The following is a 17,852-nucleotide window of genomic DNA, read 5'->3' as shown; positions in this document are numbered from 1 at the left end:
CCCATTCTCTACATTTTCACCTGTGCACACACGTCCCTGCTCCCAGGCACACACATACTCACAGACATCGTCATGCACTCCCAGCAGGTACAAGCATGTGTCCCCTCCTGCTCCCAGCCCCAGGACACCAGAGGCTGGGGAGACCTACAGCCATTCTCCCCAGGCTACCTCACTAAGGCATTAAAGCCAGACTAACTCCAGCTACAGAGGACATTCCCAGGATTGTGAGCCATGTGATGGGTGGGAGGTGGCAAGACCACAGGAGCTGTTAGATGATTCTGTTCTCCAGGACAGCCAGGCGCTTGCTCACTGCTTCCAGTGGACTTGGAGTTAAGGGCAGGCGCAGGGAGTCGGAGCTGGGAGTAATGACCTAACCCCTCTTCTGGCTTCCCCCAGGAGCTACATCCAGGACTTTCTCTCCCTCCCTCCCTCTCCACCAAAGCCCAGGAGTACTCAGCTGTGATGACTTTCAGGCTTAGTCCTGGGGAATTCCTACCATGCACTGGTTGAGACTGGCCAGCTGTCGGGGCTGGCTCTGCCTCTGAGTAAAGGCTGGGGTTTACCATGTCACCAGGTACCTGAGATGTGAGCCCATGAGCTCCATATTTGAGGAGTAGGTCCAGAATTCTGTGTCCCATCCCTAGAACTTGGCTTCTGCCTCAGTTTCCCTGCCATACGGGAGCCTCTGAGTTTGACAAGGCCCATTACCAGGCAGGTGCCAACCTTTCTAGCCAGAATCCAGGCCTTAGCAGGAGGAGGCTGCCCCAAGCCTCTATCTAGAACCAGACTGTCTGTGGTCATGCCCCCAGCATCCTGGCCCTCTATGCTTCTCCGGCCCTCCCCACCCCTGCCCTCCACAGCCTGAGCAAGGATATGCTTCCTGGTCAGCGCCTGCAGCAGATCCTCCACCTTGGCCTCAAATCTCACTATGGACTCACAAGCACATGGGTCTTCCTCTGCAGCGGAAAGAAGAGGGAGGGTGAACACTGCTGAGTGGTGGGAGGGAGAGCGGCCAGTCACTGCTGGGGCTGACACATGGGAGACTTGGGGGTGTGAGGGGGGCCAGAATAGCAGGAGGACATCGGGGTCCCTAGATGGTACCCCCAAGAGTGATGAAGAGTGAGCTGTAGTTGTCCTCAGAGCCCTGATAGGGGACTGGGTTGAGTACCTGCTATGTGGGGATAATCAAGTCATCTTAACTGAAGGCACATCTGGGTCTGACATCTGGAGAGTGTGTGTGTGTGTGTGTGTGTGTGTGTGTGTGTGTGTGTGTGTGTGTTCCTATGTGCATGCATGTACATATGTCAGGTATTACCATCTGTCTAATTTTTTGAGACCAAGTCTTACTCTGGTTTGAAGCTCACCACAAAGGTTAGGCTGGCTAGCCAGCAAGTCCCAGGGACCTGCCTGGCTCTGTCTCCTTAGATGTGGATTACAAGCATGCCATACCCAGCTTTTTTAATGTATTCTTTGTGTATGTGGGTGCTTTGCCTGCATGTATGTGTATGTACTACATCCATGTGATGTCCTCCGAGGCCAGAAGAAGGCATCAGATCCCCTGGAACTGTAGTTACAGACAGTTGTGAGCCACCGTGTGGGTGCTGGGAGTCCAAGCCAGGTCCACTGGAAAGAGCAGCCAGTGCTCTTAACCACTCCAGCCTTCTGGCTGTTTTGTTTTGGTTTTGTTTGATTTTTAGGTGGGTTTTGGGGATAGAAATCAGGTCCTCATGCTTGCAAACATCACCAGCTAGGTTTTCTCCATTGCCCAGGAGCCCAGACTTCTCACCGCAAGGATCAGACCGTGGGCCAAGACATCAAGAGAGGCAGGAAGATTCAGTCCTAGCTCCAGCAATCAACAGCGGCCCCACCCCTCCGGCCTTAGCTTTCCTGGCTACAAAACAGGACCGTGATCTTCCCACCAAATGTGGCAAAGGACAGATGTGCAGAGCACTGAGACGGCACTGGCCAAAGACGGGGACCAGTATGACCATGTCTCGGCCAGCAGCGAGCTAGCCAGCCCACTGCTGATGCTGCCACCCGTGTGCCACTCTGCCTTACCCACGCCACACTCAGATCCAGGGTGGCTCATTTCCCCGCAGAGCCTCTCCCTTGAATGGCCCCTGGCCTCACTTACCCACACAGATTTTCTTCTGCAACTTCTTGCCGATCTGGTTGATGGTCTTGAAGTCAGCTGTGTAGAAGTAGTGGTCTGCCACGGGCTCAGAGGCAATCTCCCTCAGCTCATCCTCCACAGCATTGCCCACGCCCACCGCAAACATCTTAAAGCCTGTCAGAGGAACCAAACACAGAAGGCTGGCCTCCAGGGCGGGCAGGCAGATGACTAGGCCTCCTGAGGAATGCCTAGACTGCCTTGCAATGGCACCTCCTGGTGGCAGCTGCTAAAATTGCAGGTGCAATGCCTGTACCGAGAACAAATAAATCTGCTATGTTGTCTGAGCTTCTGCTGTGTGCCCCTGTTCACGTCTGTGCTGCGAGCGCTATCTGGCCCTCAAAACATCTGTCTAGTGGTTCTTACTTTCCTCACTTAATTAAAATGGTATAGCCTGTCTCAAAGTGGAGTTGTTTTCCAACAGTTCCCATTCTTGGGAACCAACATTCTGCTGGGAAAGTTGTTAAGTCTCAGCAACAAAAGGACCATAAGACAAGCCACTCGGTCCTCCAGGGCCTCAGTTCTATCATCGGTATGAGACTTGACCTAACGAACACCTCCCTATTTGAAATGATCTGGGTTTAAAACATTAATCAGAAGTCATTGAGGCAAGCTACAGTAGAGCTGTGCCTATGGGTGTCCCTGGCCATCAGTGGGGTCCAGAAGCCAGGCAGACAGCACATACCAAGGTCCTTGGCCTTCCTGGCAGCGTCATTAATGTAGTCCTGGCTCCGGCCGTCGGTGAAGACAATGCCCACCTTCTGGGCTCCAGGCCTTGCCCCGCTGGACACAGTGAAGGAATTGTCTATGAGATACTTCAGGGCAGCGCCAGTCATGGTACCCTTCTCCATGTAGGACATGTTCCTCACAGCCGCCTTGATGTCCTTCTTGGTGTGGAAGCGGCCAAGCGGGAACTCCTGGCGTATAGAGCTTGAGTACTGAACCAGCCCCACCTGGGCCAGCCTGTCCGACACGTCCAGGGTGTCCACAATCTGATTGATGAACTTCTTCACCAGCTCAAAGTTCTCAGGACGCACACTCTTGGATCCATCAATGAGGAAGACCAGGTCGGTGGCTGAGCCACCACCACCACTGCAGACTGAGGAGAGCACAGGGACAAGGGGATGCAGCTTGGGGACATGTTCATCCATGCCCGTCAGCAGCTGGGCACTCCACCGTGTGCAAGCTCTGGACTCAAGGGTCACCCCTGCTTGTGTCTCAAGATTCCCTCTACAAAGCCAGAGTTCCTGGCCCCATTTTACAGCGTCAGAAACAGCTGGTAGATCCGACAGCTCAAAACTGGTGGCACCAAGATGTCACCTCAGGATCTATGCCTGGTGCGGTGAGAGAGTCAGAAGTCGGGAGAGAACCTCTCATGGTTAACAGGCTCAAGAAAGCATCTGTCTACTTTGTAGACTGGTCCAGAAGCAGAGGGCACGATGCCTCAGATGGGTCTCCTGGGGTGCAGCCAAAGCCCTCTCCCACCTCCCTTCCCAGGGCTTGCCCAGGTCCAACCACTGACCGTTGCACGTCTTGCCGTCACTGTTCAGGGTGAAGCCTTCATGGCAGGCACAGGTGTAGGAGCCTGGAGAACTGATGCACACCTGCTCACAATCGTGGTCCCCTGTGGCACACAGGTCTGACACTACTGGAGGGACAAGGGGAGGCTCAGATATCACACTCACAAATGCTTGCACTTCTCAGCCAAAATGATCCTCCTGAAGACCGGCCCCTGGCACATTCGAGGGAACTGAGACACACGCACCCCAAACTGGATAGAGTCCAGATCCCACACTCTCAACCCAGGGTGGTATTGCTGCAGCCAGAGTAAGATCCCCCCAAGAAGGGGATAACGCTACTAAGAAGAAGTCAAGGCCCCTGCGATGGCAGAGGCCACAGGAGCAGGCCCCCTCGGATGTTCTGTCCACTGCTGTGGCTGTGTATCTACAACTCACACAGCAGTATGCACAACGCACAACTCCCACAATAAAAAAGCCTGTTGCATGCTGGGAGCTAGTGCTGTGCCCTGCATGACCCACTTAGGTCAGGTAAGGAATGCTCTGAGCCCCATTACACACACAGGGAAAAGGGGGGCCCCAGCCTCATCCCTGGTTCAACTCTGCGCCTTCTGACCAGTCACATCCCCCAAGAAATCCATAGACAAAAGCCCACCTCCCCTCCACAAAGGACTCCAAACCTTCCCAGGCCTCTGCACCTTCCTGCATCATGGAAACCTTTGGTGCCAAGATCTACCAGGTAGGTTGGGGTTTTTTGTTGTTGTTGTTGTTTTGTTTTGTTGTTTTGGAGTTTTTTTGTTTTTTTGTTTGTTTGTTTGTTTGGTTTTTTTGGGGTTTTTTTTTTTTGGTTTTTTTTTTTTTTTTTTTTTTTTTTTTTTGGTTTTTCAAACCAAACAGGTGGTTGTGAGTTGCCATGGTGTGCTGGGAATCAAACTCAGGTTCTCTGCAAGAGTAGTGAGTTAACTGGTGAGCTGTTTCTCTAGTCCAATTACACACACACACACACACACACACACACACACACATATATGTATATTTATTGGTTTTTCGAGACAGGGTTTCTCTGTGTAGTTTTGGTGCCTGTCCTGGAACTCACTCTGTAGCCCAGGCTGGCCTCGAACTCACAGAGATCTGCCTGGCTCTGCCTCCCGAGTGCTGGGATTAAAGGCATGCGCCACCACCACCCGGCATTGTTTTGCTTTTAAAATGCTCCCCTAATGGGTTCAAGCCCACCTTGGTCCCTGCAAGATCATCCTATAAAAAGGCTCCTGAACTGCAGGCTGGGGACCTTAGAATCTGGAACCCTCTATTATTGGTCCAGCCTGGGTTCATTACCCACCCTTAGCCTATTCTGGATTCCACTCCTAAGTCATAGAGGCCTCACCCCTGATACTGATGCTGAGTCTTTGACAATACCCAGCCAGGCTCTCTGGTCTCACCTTTCCCTAGCCTGTCACCCTGTCCCAGTCCCACCCCTAGGACTAGCCCCTCCCAATGCCCACTCGGCACGTCTACTATGCTCTCCCCCAGACCCGCCCTCCCACGCTTATTCCCTGTCTCCACCCTTCCTTCACCCCAGCTCCACCATCCCAGGCCGGGCTCTGAGACTGGCTCGATCCAGTCCTGTGGTCCCCAGAGTTAGTCAACCCCTGTGCTGACTCTTAACCCTTCTTCAGTCCAACCCCTCGGTCCAGGCCCCGCCCCCAGGCCTGGTCGGCCCCGCCCCTCCCGGCCGCTCACCGCAGAAGGCCTCCTGGAACTTCTTGGCCAGCTTCTCGATGACATTGTAGCTCTCCACGTAATCCACGTGCTCGTCCTGCGGCTCGCTGGCGATCTGTCGCAGCGTGGCCTTGTCCACGCGACCCACACCGATAGCGAACAGCTCGATGCCGCTGGCCCGAGCGCGCGCAGACACGTCCCGAACGCTGTCTTGGGGTCTCCCATCAGTCACCACGATGACAACCTGCACGCGGTGGGGCATGTGAGGACCGGCTCCAGCAAACCCTCAAGACAGAGGAGCCGGGGGTCTGAGAAGCACTGCAATTCGCTCAGGAGCACAGGGCTGGCAGCAGCCAGCACACACACACACACACACACACACACACACACACACACACACACACACACACACAGGAAAGAGGTCCCACTAGCCACGGAGGCTGCAGGCTTCTTCTGACTGTGGGATGAGGGCTGAGGTGTCTCCCTTCTGATTCCAACCTCTGGAGCCTTCTCCATCAGGTAGGAAGCTCTGGGGTCCGGGGGTCCCACCTCCTGAGACTCTGTAAACAGGAACTCTACAAACAGGGCCAGGTGTCTTCCTCACACTCAAGCTTTCTGGGGCCTCCAGCTGCTGAGAACCACGCCCTGGTGACTGTGGCCTCTGATCTCCCTGAGGTCCCCGTGATCAGCGTGGGTGAAATTACCTAAGCAAGGAACTAGCCCCATGCAGTTCCGCATAATGACCACCAGAGGGAAGCCGAGGTTCATGAATGAGGATGGGGTGCCTCCAGAATGTAGCTGGGCTGCTTTCACACACACACACACACACACACACACACACACACACACACACACACACACACACACACACACACACACACACACACACACACACGCCCCAATCCAGAGAAACAACCCACTGAAGGAAATGTCCTTTTGTCCTTCACTACCCAGGATGGCACCTACCCTTCACAGAGAAGCAAAGACTGCCAACTGCTCCCCTCCCACAGGCCTTTGCTCAGTACCCAAGAAAGAGGAGCCCCAGCCTGGCAGTGTCCTGGTGCCTGGCTGTAAAGCAGTTAGGGCAGGCTTGGGCCAGAAGTGGGGCTCCTTCCCTGCAGCCCTCTTTGCTTACCCGGGGTCTCTGCCTCTGCAGAAAGGCATGGGACCGGGGTGAGTGAGATGACTCACCAGCAGTAGCCCCTAAGAGTCAACCACTATTTTAGAACCAGCACATAGTCCCCTGGGAAGTGATGCTGCACATTCCTCCCCTCGGGGACCTGGAGCGGAAACCTAGCTGTGACTCTGAGTTGTCACACCCCACCCAGCCCCCTGTGGTTTTTAGTTGCTGAGCCTCTGCCCAACCTTGAGACTTCTAAAGGTCCCACCAGGTGTCTGCCCCCAGCAGCCTCCCTGGGACCTGCGGGGGGGAGTGTTGTCTGCACCTGCCCACTCCGGCCTCTAGTCTGATCTGGGGGAACCAGTGTACTCTAGAGATGTGCAGGCGGCAAGTGGCACAGGTCATCATCTCTCCCCATCAGCATTGCCTGGAGCTACCCCATCCTATAAGTATGGCCATCGGCCCCCGCCCCGGTACTTGATGCTAAATTATTTGAGCAGCACCACAGATTAGACCAGCAGCCATCTGCTGACACTTCTCTGGGGGCTGGGGATGGTGAGGGTTGTGTGTCCGCCACTGAACACTTCTGACACTGAGAATTTGGACACGTTGCTGGAGCATTCTGTACCCTGTTTTCCCTGTGTGTGAAACGGAATCATCAGCTTCAGGCATTGGTCTACAGCGAGCTAGTAAGTGGGGTACAGAGAGGAGTGAGGAGGGGCTACTCCCTGGGCCAGGGCCCGGGGCAGGGAAATGGTGACTTCTCAGGCCAACAAGAGCTGGGATGGGGACAGACTCAGAGAAAGGGCAATGTGGGTGGAGAGCTGTGTACTGCTCAGCACACTCCTGGACCCTTCGTGATGGGAACCCAGAGGACTGTCTCACCTTCCCAAGCATAGTACACTGGTGCCGTGTGGGGTACACTGGGTACCAGGCACCTTGCTGAGCCAAGCTGCAAGAGAGGTTATCATTACTCAGTTTCATAGGTGGGGAAACTGAGGCACTGTGCTTAAAAACAGCACATTCAGAGTGGCAGTGTTAGTATGGGACGGCGAGACTGCAGAGTCCTTGCCTTCTCCAGAGCATAAGTACCTGGCCTGCTTTTCTCTCCTTCAAGGAATATCCCAACCCTAGCTCTGCCGTTTCCACAGGATGATGCTTGTGATAACCTTCCATCTCTAAAACAGCTGACCGACGGGGAGACACCAGACGATGCTCCGAACAGAAAGGCCTGGAGAACTCTATGGCATCAGCCCCGACTCCTACTCCCATCATCTAGGGCTCCATACCTTGCTGATGTCAGGAGATCTGGTACGTCCACCCTCAGCATCACTCAAGGCCTTGGTGATGGCGAATTGCAGGGCCAGGCCAGTCATGGTACCCGTGGACAGTGGCTGGATGCGGCGCACAGCTTGCAACAGCGAGGCCTTGGAGCCGTGGGCCCGAAGTGGGAACTCAGGCTTGACAGTGCTGGCGTAGTTGACCAAGCCCACCCGCGTGGCATTGGGTCCCACGTCCAGTGACTCGATGACCTGAGACAGGAACACCTTCACCTTCTCAAACTCCACGGGTCTCACGCTGCGAGAACTATCAACGACAAACACCAGGTCCGTGGGTCGTGTCCTGCAGAGGTGCCCTGGGAGGGGCAGGGAGACGAAAGCAGAGAGAAGGAGATGTCAGAGGAGCGGCCTCAGGCTCCAGGGAGTCCAGGGTGGGCTTCAGTGGTCCTGCTAGCTTCTCAGCTCAGTGTATGTCTCAGGCACGCCCCTCAGCCTGTTTGGGGGAAGATGGAGACCCCTCCGGTCCTCAGCCACACATCCCTCTTGAGCCTTCCTCATCTGAGCAGCATGCTGAATGGCACCTCTTCACAGGATCCTCCAAGAACAAGCAAAGGTGTGTGGAGGCCAGCGGGACTTGCTGGCAGAAGGTTAGGAAGGAGGACACTGAGGGACCTCCTGGGTGGGCACGACTTAAGAGCCAACATGGTACCCATCTGCACAGCCTCTTGTCATCAGCAAATTCGGAGTCACTTTCCTCCCGGGACAGGGAATTCCTGGCGCCACCTTGTCACCCTGGCCAGGTGGGCCCCAAGGCTCCCCCTGGAACAATGTCTCTTAGTCCCCAAGGCAGCACCAGTGACTGGGAGGTGCCAGCGGTGGAGGGAGGTGGCCTGGGTTCAGCCACTGGCTCAGCTACTCTGTGACCCCAGGGCAGGGGCAGCACTTTTTAAATCCCATTTCCCATCTGCGCAGAGGGAGACGAAGCTGAGGACCAGATGTCCTGGTCCTGCAGCTGAGATGGACTCTGTGACCTCTACCTGCCCTGCCCTGCCCCAACACACAGAAACAAGCCCATTCTCTGTGGACACAAAAAAACAGAAAATGAAAGATGTGCCATGGGTTCTCTGCACCTGACAAACTGCCCCCTGCCAGCTCAGCCTCCAAATGGGTGAACTGGGGTCCAGAGACAGAGCTGGCCATATCCCAGGACCTGACCCCTAGTGGTTCTGGGGCTATCTCACGGCACAAGCTGAGGCAGGTCCTCATCCTACGGCCTCGGTTCCCCATCTGTACTGGAGTGACTGAGCATCTGAGGGCTGCCAGAGCACAGCCCCTGAGAGCCCAGCCCCAGAAAGGCTGTAGAAGCTAAACAGATACCTGGTCTCCAGATCTGCACTCACGGAGCCCTGGGCCTGGTACCGCTCCAGGCTCTGGCTGGCTCTTTGGAGGTTCCTGGTCCCTGCAGCATGTATAACCAACCCTAAGGGTCACTTGCTCCAGCCCTCACTAACACCATTATCTCCACTGCCCTTCCTGCACCGACACCCCCAAACCCTGATTCCCACTTGGCCTCCATCTGTCTCTGTCTCCTGCCATTTGTCAAGGGTCACGGATCCAGTGTCCCCATCATCCATGGTCCCCTTACCTCTGGACTGAGGGACGAGGCCAAGGCTATCAGGGACCTGTAGCAGCAGCAGCAGAAGCAGCAGGCTACAGAGTGCAAAGACTGGGCCAGGGGTGACTTTCATGGTTGCGGCAACAGGGACAGCAGTGGCGCACCAGAGGGGCCAGAGGGAGCCGTCTTATCAACCCACTGGGCAGGGGACAGCACCCCTGCCCCAACCCGGGGGGCGGGGCCAGGCTGAATGGAGGTGTGTGTGCCTGGAGAGGGAGGGTGGGAGCCGTTGGCCACAAGAGCCCCTTTGCCTGCAGAAGCAACTCAAGCCACAGCTGGAATTCAGGAAATCTCAGGTGGGTGGGGGAGGCTGCTTTGGCCAGAGCCAGTGCTGACTTGGACCTACCACCCAGGGACACTTGAGTGTGTTGGACTCAGGCCCTAGCCCAGCACTGTCCCCTCATTCCACACCTAAGTCCTCCCCACCCACAATCCTAAGCCCGGTTTCCTCACTAAACGTGCTTCCTAGTCACCTCTCCATACACACACCTTCTTCTCCTGCTGTGCCAAGTCTCTCCAAAGGCCGCTGGGCTGAGTAGCGCCACTGCCCAGCACTGTCTTCTCACTAACTCCACCCCAGCACAATTCTCCCAGATTAATTGCAACTAGCATGGGCATGCTTAGCATGTGCAAGGCAGTGGGGCGGGGCGGGCCGGGGGATAGTAGCTAGTGGCAGATATAGGAGCCAGATCATCCGCTGTGTGACCTCGGGCAGCTTGCTGTACCAGTCTGTGCCTCATCCCTCTTCTGGGGGGTAGGGACAGTGCCAGTGCTGTCTAGCAGAGCTAGCTGGAGAGGCTGAGGGATTAGCTGAACTATCTTTAGTAACCCTCACAACAAAGCCAGCCGTGTGTGGGATCACATGAGGAGGCAATGAGAAGACAGCGGAGGAAGATGAGGCAGGGGATTGCCACTGTTACACTTCACTGTGCACTGTGCCCTTCACTCTGGACGGGAAAGGGTACAGACTGGTTTAGAAGATGCCCAGGCATAGCTGACCTAGTCCACAGTTACATCTTCAGCAACCATGGTGTCATCCCTCACACTGGTAGTGATCACACCTGTCACTCTCCTGTGTGTGCCCACACACCTGTCAGGCACTCTATCAGCCCACTTTCCATACGCCAAAGCTGAGGCCCAGAGAGGTTCAATGACTAGCCTGAAGCCACCCAGCCGGTTCAAGGGCAGAGTCAAGACATCTTCCCCCGGGTGTCTATGTTAAAGAAAATCGCCCCCTTTACCTTCTCCCATTTGGTTTCATCTGTCCCTAGTTCTCAGTCCTCTGCAAACCCAGAGGTCTCTGGGTGGCTGACACCTCCCTTCCACTGCTGGGGGGCTCCTCTCTTCTCCAGAGAGGCTGCACAGTCCCCAGAAACTGCAGCAAATACCCTTTCTCCTAAACTGTGCTGTGTGGCTGTCTTTGCCACCCCGGCATGGGGATCCTTTCTGTCTCAGTCCCCTTCCCATCCCCAAGACCCAGGGACCGTGACAAGAAAATGAAGAAGTTGGTTAACTTCCTCCTAGATAGAAATGGGGTCCCATCTAGGGCACATGAGGGGCAGCAATGGCGGCCGTGATGGTGGCCTCATTGAGAGGTGCATGCTCTGGCTCCTGGCAGGGTGCACAGGGAGAGTTTGAGCCAGCACCATCCTGTGGCTCAGGGGACAGAGCGTGTTGCTGGGCCCAGCTGGGCGCATGAAGCCGGCCTTTCAGCTCCCTTCTGAATGGCCGGTCTGTGCCCCCGGGAGCAGCACAGGCGCCTTCTCTGTGCTGCTCCTCTAGTGAACAAGAGTCCCAAAATACGCCACAGGTAGGCTTTCAGGAACGATGCGGCCGCCCAGAGAAGGGAGACTTTCACATTCCACCATGGGGCCGACAGCGGGGGGCACCTGGAAGTTCAGCGTATACATTGAGGGCAGAAAAAGAAATATTTGTGTTTTAAAAATGTGAAACATTTTCCCTGGCCTCAAAAATCAGGAACTGTGTGAGCTCCATTTCCACACCCCCACGGCCTCCCAGAAATCTAAGATGCCTCATGTGGCTCGGGGAGAGAGTGCTTGCCGCTGCCCGAGCCAGGCCTCAGGACTCCCTCTCCGGTGCCCTAAAGACTTCCTCCAACAGTCAACTGCCTCCTGTCTCAGACCAGGAAGCCTGGCCCCTTCTGCAGCACCCACTGCCCATCACTGACTGTGTTGCTCAACCCCAAAACAAACCTTCATTACTTCTTTCTAATTTTTCTGAGACAGAGTCTCACCCTATAGTGCAGGATGGCCTCCAACTCACAGCAATCCCCCTGCCTCAGCTTTCCAAGTGCTGAGCTCACAGGTGTGAGCCACCACCTTCGGAGTTACCTAATCTGTGCGTGCGTGTGTGTGTGTGTGTGTGTGTGTGTGTGTGTGTGTGTGTGTGTTATGGAAGATCGAATTCAGCATCAGGTGTCCTTCCTCTATCACGGTCCACCTTAGATTTTGAGACTGGGTGTGGTGGTTTGAATAAGAATGGCTGCCATAGGTTCATCTATTTGAATGCTTAGTCACCAGGGAGGGAGTGAAACTGTTTGAAAGGATTAGAAGGATTAGGAGGTGTGGTCTTGTTGGAGGAAATGTGTCCCTGGGGGGGTGTGGGGTTGAAGTTTCAAAAGCCTACAACAAGCCCCAGTCCCCCCCCCCTCTCTCTCTCTCTCTCTTTCTCTCTCTCTTTCTCTCTCTCTCCCTCTCTCTCTCTCTCTCTTCCTCTCTGTAACTCTCAACTGCTTCATCTTGTGTGCCTGTGTGACGTCATGCTCCCCACCATGATAATGGACTAAAACTGAAACTGTAAGCAAGCCCCCAATTAAATGTTTTCTTTATACGAGTTGCCTTGGTCATGGAGTCTCTTCACAGCAATAGAACAGTGACTAAGACATGAGGATCTCTCTCAGTGAACCTGGAGCTCACCAATCCATCTAGACTGGCTTGGACAGCAAGCCGCAGGGAACCCACCTGTCTCTGCAACTCACTCCCAGTCCTGGGGTTACGGGTTACACGCACACACCACTATGCCCCCACTTCTATATGGGTGCTGGGGATTTGAACTCAGGTCCTCATGCTCGCATGTCAAGCACTTTACCCACCGAGCCGCCTCCCAGCATATATAACCTCTTTAGCTCTAAACCAACTCGTAGTTTAGAACTCCCTCCTCCTAATAAAATAATAGCCGTGAAATAGCTGGTTTGAGGCGCGGTTTGTATGTTGACTCCATTCATATAAATTCAGACTAATTAAATCTAGCTTCCTCATTTGCATATCACCCAGAACCATCTTGCCGTGTGCCCTGGCCTGGCAGGCCAGGCTTGCAGGGATCCTGACTAGCAGGTAACACTTGAGAATTGCACAGAGCTGGGCTTGATGCCCTGTCCCGTTTGCATACCCGCTGTGGTGACTTCCAGAGACTCCATGTCCCCTGGCCCTCTGTGAAGCTGAGGTCTTCAAGTTCCTGTCACAGACTGAGAAGGAAGAGCAGTGAGGTCTGCGTGGATGCTTCTTATTCGATACCTTCTTGTGTCGGCCAGCGGAGATGAGGAGGCAGTGACGAGCTCGCCCAGGGTCACCATGGCTTGGCACAGGCTTTGTCCCTGCAATGGCCTGCCCCACCACTGCTCATTGTGGTGGCCTGCTAAGTCCAAGTTCTGTCCCCAGACACCGGGCGTATGTCTCAGACAAGGAGCACATGTCACCTGACTTCCTGGTGCCCCAGAGTATAGCATGGACACATGAGGGGTGGCAACAGGCTCAGCCACTCTCTGACACAACTAACATTGATTGTCAGCTGTGTGAGGGGAATCTAGGGTCACCTGGGAGACAGGCCTCGGGGCACACCTGTGAGGGATCCTTTAGGTTAGGTTAGCTCAGAGCGTGCCTTGAGGGTTTATCTTGATTAGGTTAATTGAGGTGCCGAGACTCACCCTAAACGTGGGCAGTCGCATGGGCTGGGGTCCAGGACTGAGTAAAACAGAGAAATGGGGCTGAGAACTAGCATTTTATCACTGTTTCCTGACTGCTGACACAATACAACCAGCCACCTGGAACTCCTGCCACCACGGCTTCGTGCCTCCAGCTATGAGCCAAACATCCCATCTCCTCCTTATGTGGCCTTTTTCAGGGTATTTTGTCACAACAATTGGAAAAATAACCAATCCATTCTTCTGGGTGAAAAGGTATCTGGGGGCCCAGGTCACGCTCAGATCAGAATCCAAATGGCCAGAAGCACTAGCAGTCACGTGTAGTCGTGGCCTTGGAAAAAGAGGCTTGCTTGAACAGAGTTTGATACAAGCCTGGGCAAGCAAGTGAGACTGTGTCTTAAAAAAAATGAAAAAAAAAAATCAGGCTTCCTGGTCAGCTAAGTGATGTAATACCTCACACCTTGGGCTCTGAAGAAACCCAAAGGTCGTCTAGACCAGGACATCCAAGAGTAGATGCACAACCCATCCTGCTGGAGAGGTAGCACGTGGACCAGAGGATGCTGGGGATGACTGCTCTGCTGGACCATCTGGGCCCCTGGAGTGGCCACTGCCCTATCCCACAGACAGGCTGGGTGTTCGTTGGTGTCCAGCTGTGGCTCCCTGGTGCTGGCCACTCTTGCCTGTCCCTAGGCAGACATCCTCCAGGATCCTGCAGGCAACCAGGGATGCACATGTGCCTGTGGCTGCAGAGACCTACCCAGCTGCTGGTTCCCACTCCACAGAGGTTCTGCTGTCACCAAAGGCCCATGGCGAGCACCAGGCCAAGCTCTCAGCCTGCTCTTCTGATGTTTAAAATTGTTCTGTCACCTGTGGTCGGTGTCTGGACTGGGTGTTTCCAGGTTCTTGGCATCTTTCAAGGAACAGAAATAAAGGCTCACAGCGATTGCAAAGCAGCAAGGAAACTTTATCCAAGAGCAAAGAGACAGGACAGGTAGGTTTGCTGCAAATGAGCTGCAGGCTGCCCCAGTGAGAGAATACTGAAGGGCCCTGGTTATTGGTTAGGGCTGCCCTTTCTGGGCTTCAAGGGAAAGATGAGCTGGTTGCTAGGGGGCTTAGCAAGAGTGATTCTCCATGTTGATTGACGGGTTTGGGTTCTGTAACATTTTCCCACCATTCTTGTCTCTCCCCCGTGGTGCATTTGATTTTAATCATATGCATGCCCAATTACACTCAGTATAAGATGGCAAATAAGGTCTTTTACCAGAGGATGCAGTTTGTCTTATTGAGCATGCACCCGAAACCAGTTGTGTCCGCATCAGTCCAGTGTCAGATATATCTGGGAACATATTTGGATGGAAACTATCCACAAAAGGAAGTATTTTTCTGTGGGTGTTTTTTGGTGGTAGTGGTGGCGGCGGTGGCGGCGGCGATGTGTGTGTGTGTGTGTGTATGTGTGTGTGTGTGTGTGTGTGTGTGTGTGTGTGTGTGTGTGTAGGTCAGAGAGCAACTTTCAGAAGTCAGTTTTCTCCTTCTACCATGTAGGTCCTGGGATCAAACTCAGGTTGTCAGCTTCCGTGGCAAACATCTCTACCCGCTAAGCCATCTCGCTGGGACATAAAATGGGGAGTTATTGATGACTGTTTGGAAGGAAATATATTCTGTCTTTTGGAGTTGGGTGAATGTGCAGCTCAATGCAGGTATGTGTGGTGATATATTGTTTATAATCTAGGAAATAAAGCTTGCCTGAAGATCAGAGGACAGAGCCAGCCACAGAGTTAGCCATAGAGGCCAGGCAGTGATGGCACACACCTTTAATTCCAGCACTTGGGACACACACCTTTAATCTCAGCACTAGGAAGGTTGAGACAGGAAGTGATATGGCAGGGCAGAGGAAGGAGTATAAGGCAGGAGGAGACAGTGATTCACATTCTTGCAGGCTCTGTCAGGCTGAGGAGTTGGTGAGGTAAGAGGTAGTGGCTGTGACTTGCTCTGTTTCTCTGATCTTTCAGCTTTCACTCTGATATCTGGTTCCGGATTATTATTATAAGACCATTTAGGCCAGGTGGTGGTGGCGCACGCCTTTAATCCCAGTGCTTGGGAGGCAGAGCCAGGCAGATCTCTCTGAGTTCGAGGCCAGCCTGGTCTACAGAGCAAGATCCAGGACAGGCACCAAAACTACACAGAGGACTCGTGCAACAGGTGTGGTCTTAGATTACCAAGTACATGTTTGAGAAGAGGGTCAGGTGCATAGTCCAAACCAAGTGGAGTCCCGGGTGGCAAGCTTATTCCCTATGCTTGCCAGCCTCACTTCTATTACAAATTGGAATTGCTGTCAAAAGCAGTCCTATTGAATGAAATCCATAGTCACCCCAAAGTCAAGCAGAGGCCACAAAAAGGGACAGCTAGTCTACTGTCACAGGCCATAGCCATAGCAGAGCTATTTGACATCCAGGACCTACAAAAAATGTGATGGATACCCTGCCATGCCAGCAGCTAGTACACTGCCTCTGTGGGATGAAGAGCCAAATGTGATGTCACATGGTCTTGGGCCCCAGCTGGAAGCCAAGTGCTAGATGAGGCGGGAGGTATGCAGGGAGGCCAGCAGCTAGTACTATGTTCCACTAATATATGGTATCTCCATCTACCTGGGTGACACTCTCACCTAACACTCCACCCACATACCTACAGAGGACATACACTTCTCCACCCCCTGGATTTACGTAGTAGATGCTGGGCAATAGTCACCCTGGAGGTCCAGGGTAGAGTGGGCACCAGCCTGAAGTCACCTGTGGATCATGGGCAAGGCTTGCCTGTGTCTCGTCCTCCGTATGGAGGTGGAACACGGAAGGACCCAGGCAATCAGTCTACCACTGTCATAGTCTCCAAGAAACCTCTGCTCTCCTGCTCCATGGCCCGGCATGATCCCGAGCACTCCAGCAGCTACCATCTTGCCCGCCCTGCAACAGCCCCTCTCTCAACTGGCTTCCTCCTGGCCTCCCACTCAGGCAGCCCCCGGGGGTCCCCATTCCCCATCAAAGAGCCCCTGTCTGAGCCTCAAGTAGAGCATTGAGAGGCCCCTACACAGGCTGCCCAGGCGACCACAGCTTGCTTGACTTGGCTGGCCACATGGACTTCCCCAAACCCAGCTATTTCCTGTCCCTAGGCTGCCCCCTCCCCACTGCCTGACCACAGGGCACAATCCCACCACACAGCTCAGCACCAGGACTCCTGGCCAGCACTGGGAGCAGGGAGTGGGGAGGCAGAAGTACACCCAGACACCTCCTGGTCTTTGGGATCCAGTTTGACCCACTGGACCCGTGATGATAGGATTCAAAGTGACCTCTGATCGTGCCCCATCCTCTACTTGCTGGGGAAACTTGGGGTCATGGTAAGGGGGGTCTTCACATGGATCTTTACAAGACACAAGCTCACACAGGCTGAGGCCCCGGCCCATCCCAACAACCCTCACTTGGGACTGAAAATAAAAGGTCTCCATCTAACCCGAGTGCTGTGAGGCCTTAGGAAACTTCCTTGGTGTCTCTGGACCTCTCTGAAGCTCCTTTTACATCGAGGCACACATTATCTGTTGCATGGGGATTCTGATAAAAAGCAAATAGAAAACACAATGAAATCTTCCATCTCCAGGGAGCCCGACAGCTTCTAAGGCTAGGGTCTTTAGCCTTTGATTTTGTTTTTATGTGGTGCTGGGGATTGAACCCAGAACCTTGTGCATGCTTGGGAAGCACTCTCTTACTGAGTTATACCCCCAGCATTTGGTTTTTTGAGACAGGGTATCACTATGCAGCTCAGGCTGGCGTAAATAACTTGAGATCCTCTTGCCTCGGTCTTCAAGTATGCCACCAGGCCAGGCATTTGGTCTCTCTTGGTGACAGATTCCCGACTCAAACTACCCTGGCATCTCCTGAAGTCCCTTCACTATTCAGCAGCCCCAGCAGGGAAAGCAGGAGATACTGAAAGAGAAAGAATCAATCAGTCTTGGATCCAGCCATACCTGAAACCCAAATTCCCTGGACTTTTCCCTCTGTGGTGAGACCTAAGAACCATTAGGGCCACATTTGGGAACACTGGGTAAAATGAGTTCACTGAAGCTTCACATCCATCTTCATCCATGGTTGCTCTTCAGGAGGAGATTGGCCAAAGTGAGCAAGCAAAGGGTCCTGCCATGTGAGGGGCCATGTTTGCCTCCTCTCCTCTCAGCTGGTAGAACACTGAGCCCAGCCCTCCCCACACCGTGGTGGCCCTGCACATTCTGCAACTGTGGCCTGGACCAGCCTTTACTTAGCACAACCTGTTCTTCACTCCCTTTGGTGAAACGGCCCCTAAGAAGCTTCATCCTCAGGACTCTGAGGTCACGGACTTTCCCCCATGGCACTGGGTAATGACCACAGTTTATGGATCCATCTCCCAGCC

General features: G+C 54.0%; 1 protein-coding gene across 1 annotated transcript; it reads right to left on the bottom strand.

The window, feature by feature from the left end:
* Positions 1–268: 268 nt before the first annotated feature.
* Matn1 (matrilin 1) lies at positions 269–9,554 on the bottom strand. Its single transcript, XM_059256150.1, has 8 exons — positions 9,452–9,554; positions 7,816–8,162; positions 5,428–5,650; positions 3,693–3,818; positions 2,856–3,269; positions 2,135–2,287; positions 876–956; positions 269–318 (listed from the first exon to the last, which is right to left on the bottom strand). The coding sequence occupies exons 1-8, from the start codon at positions 9,552–9,554 to the stop codon at positions 269–271; spliced, it is 1,497 nt and encodes a 498-aa protein (XP_059112133.1).
* Positions 9,555–17,852: the final 8,298 nt, after the last annotated feature.

Source organism: Peromyscus eremicus, chromosome 2, assembly GCF_949786415.1.
Source record: "Peromyscus eremicus chromosome 2, PerEre_H2_v1, whole genome shotgun sequence".
In the NCBI taxonomy this organism is placed as follows: domain Eukaryota; kingdom Metazoa; phylum Chordata; class Mammalia; order Rodentia; family Cricetidae; genus Peromyscus; species Peromyscus eremicus.
The sequence above is the reverse complement of the archived record's forward strand: the minus strand, read 5'-3'. Positions and strand labels throughout refer to the sequence as shown.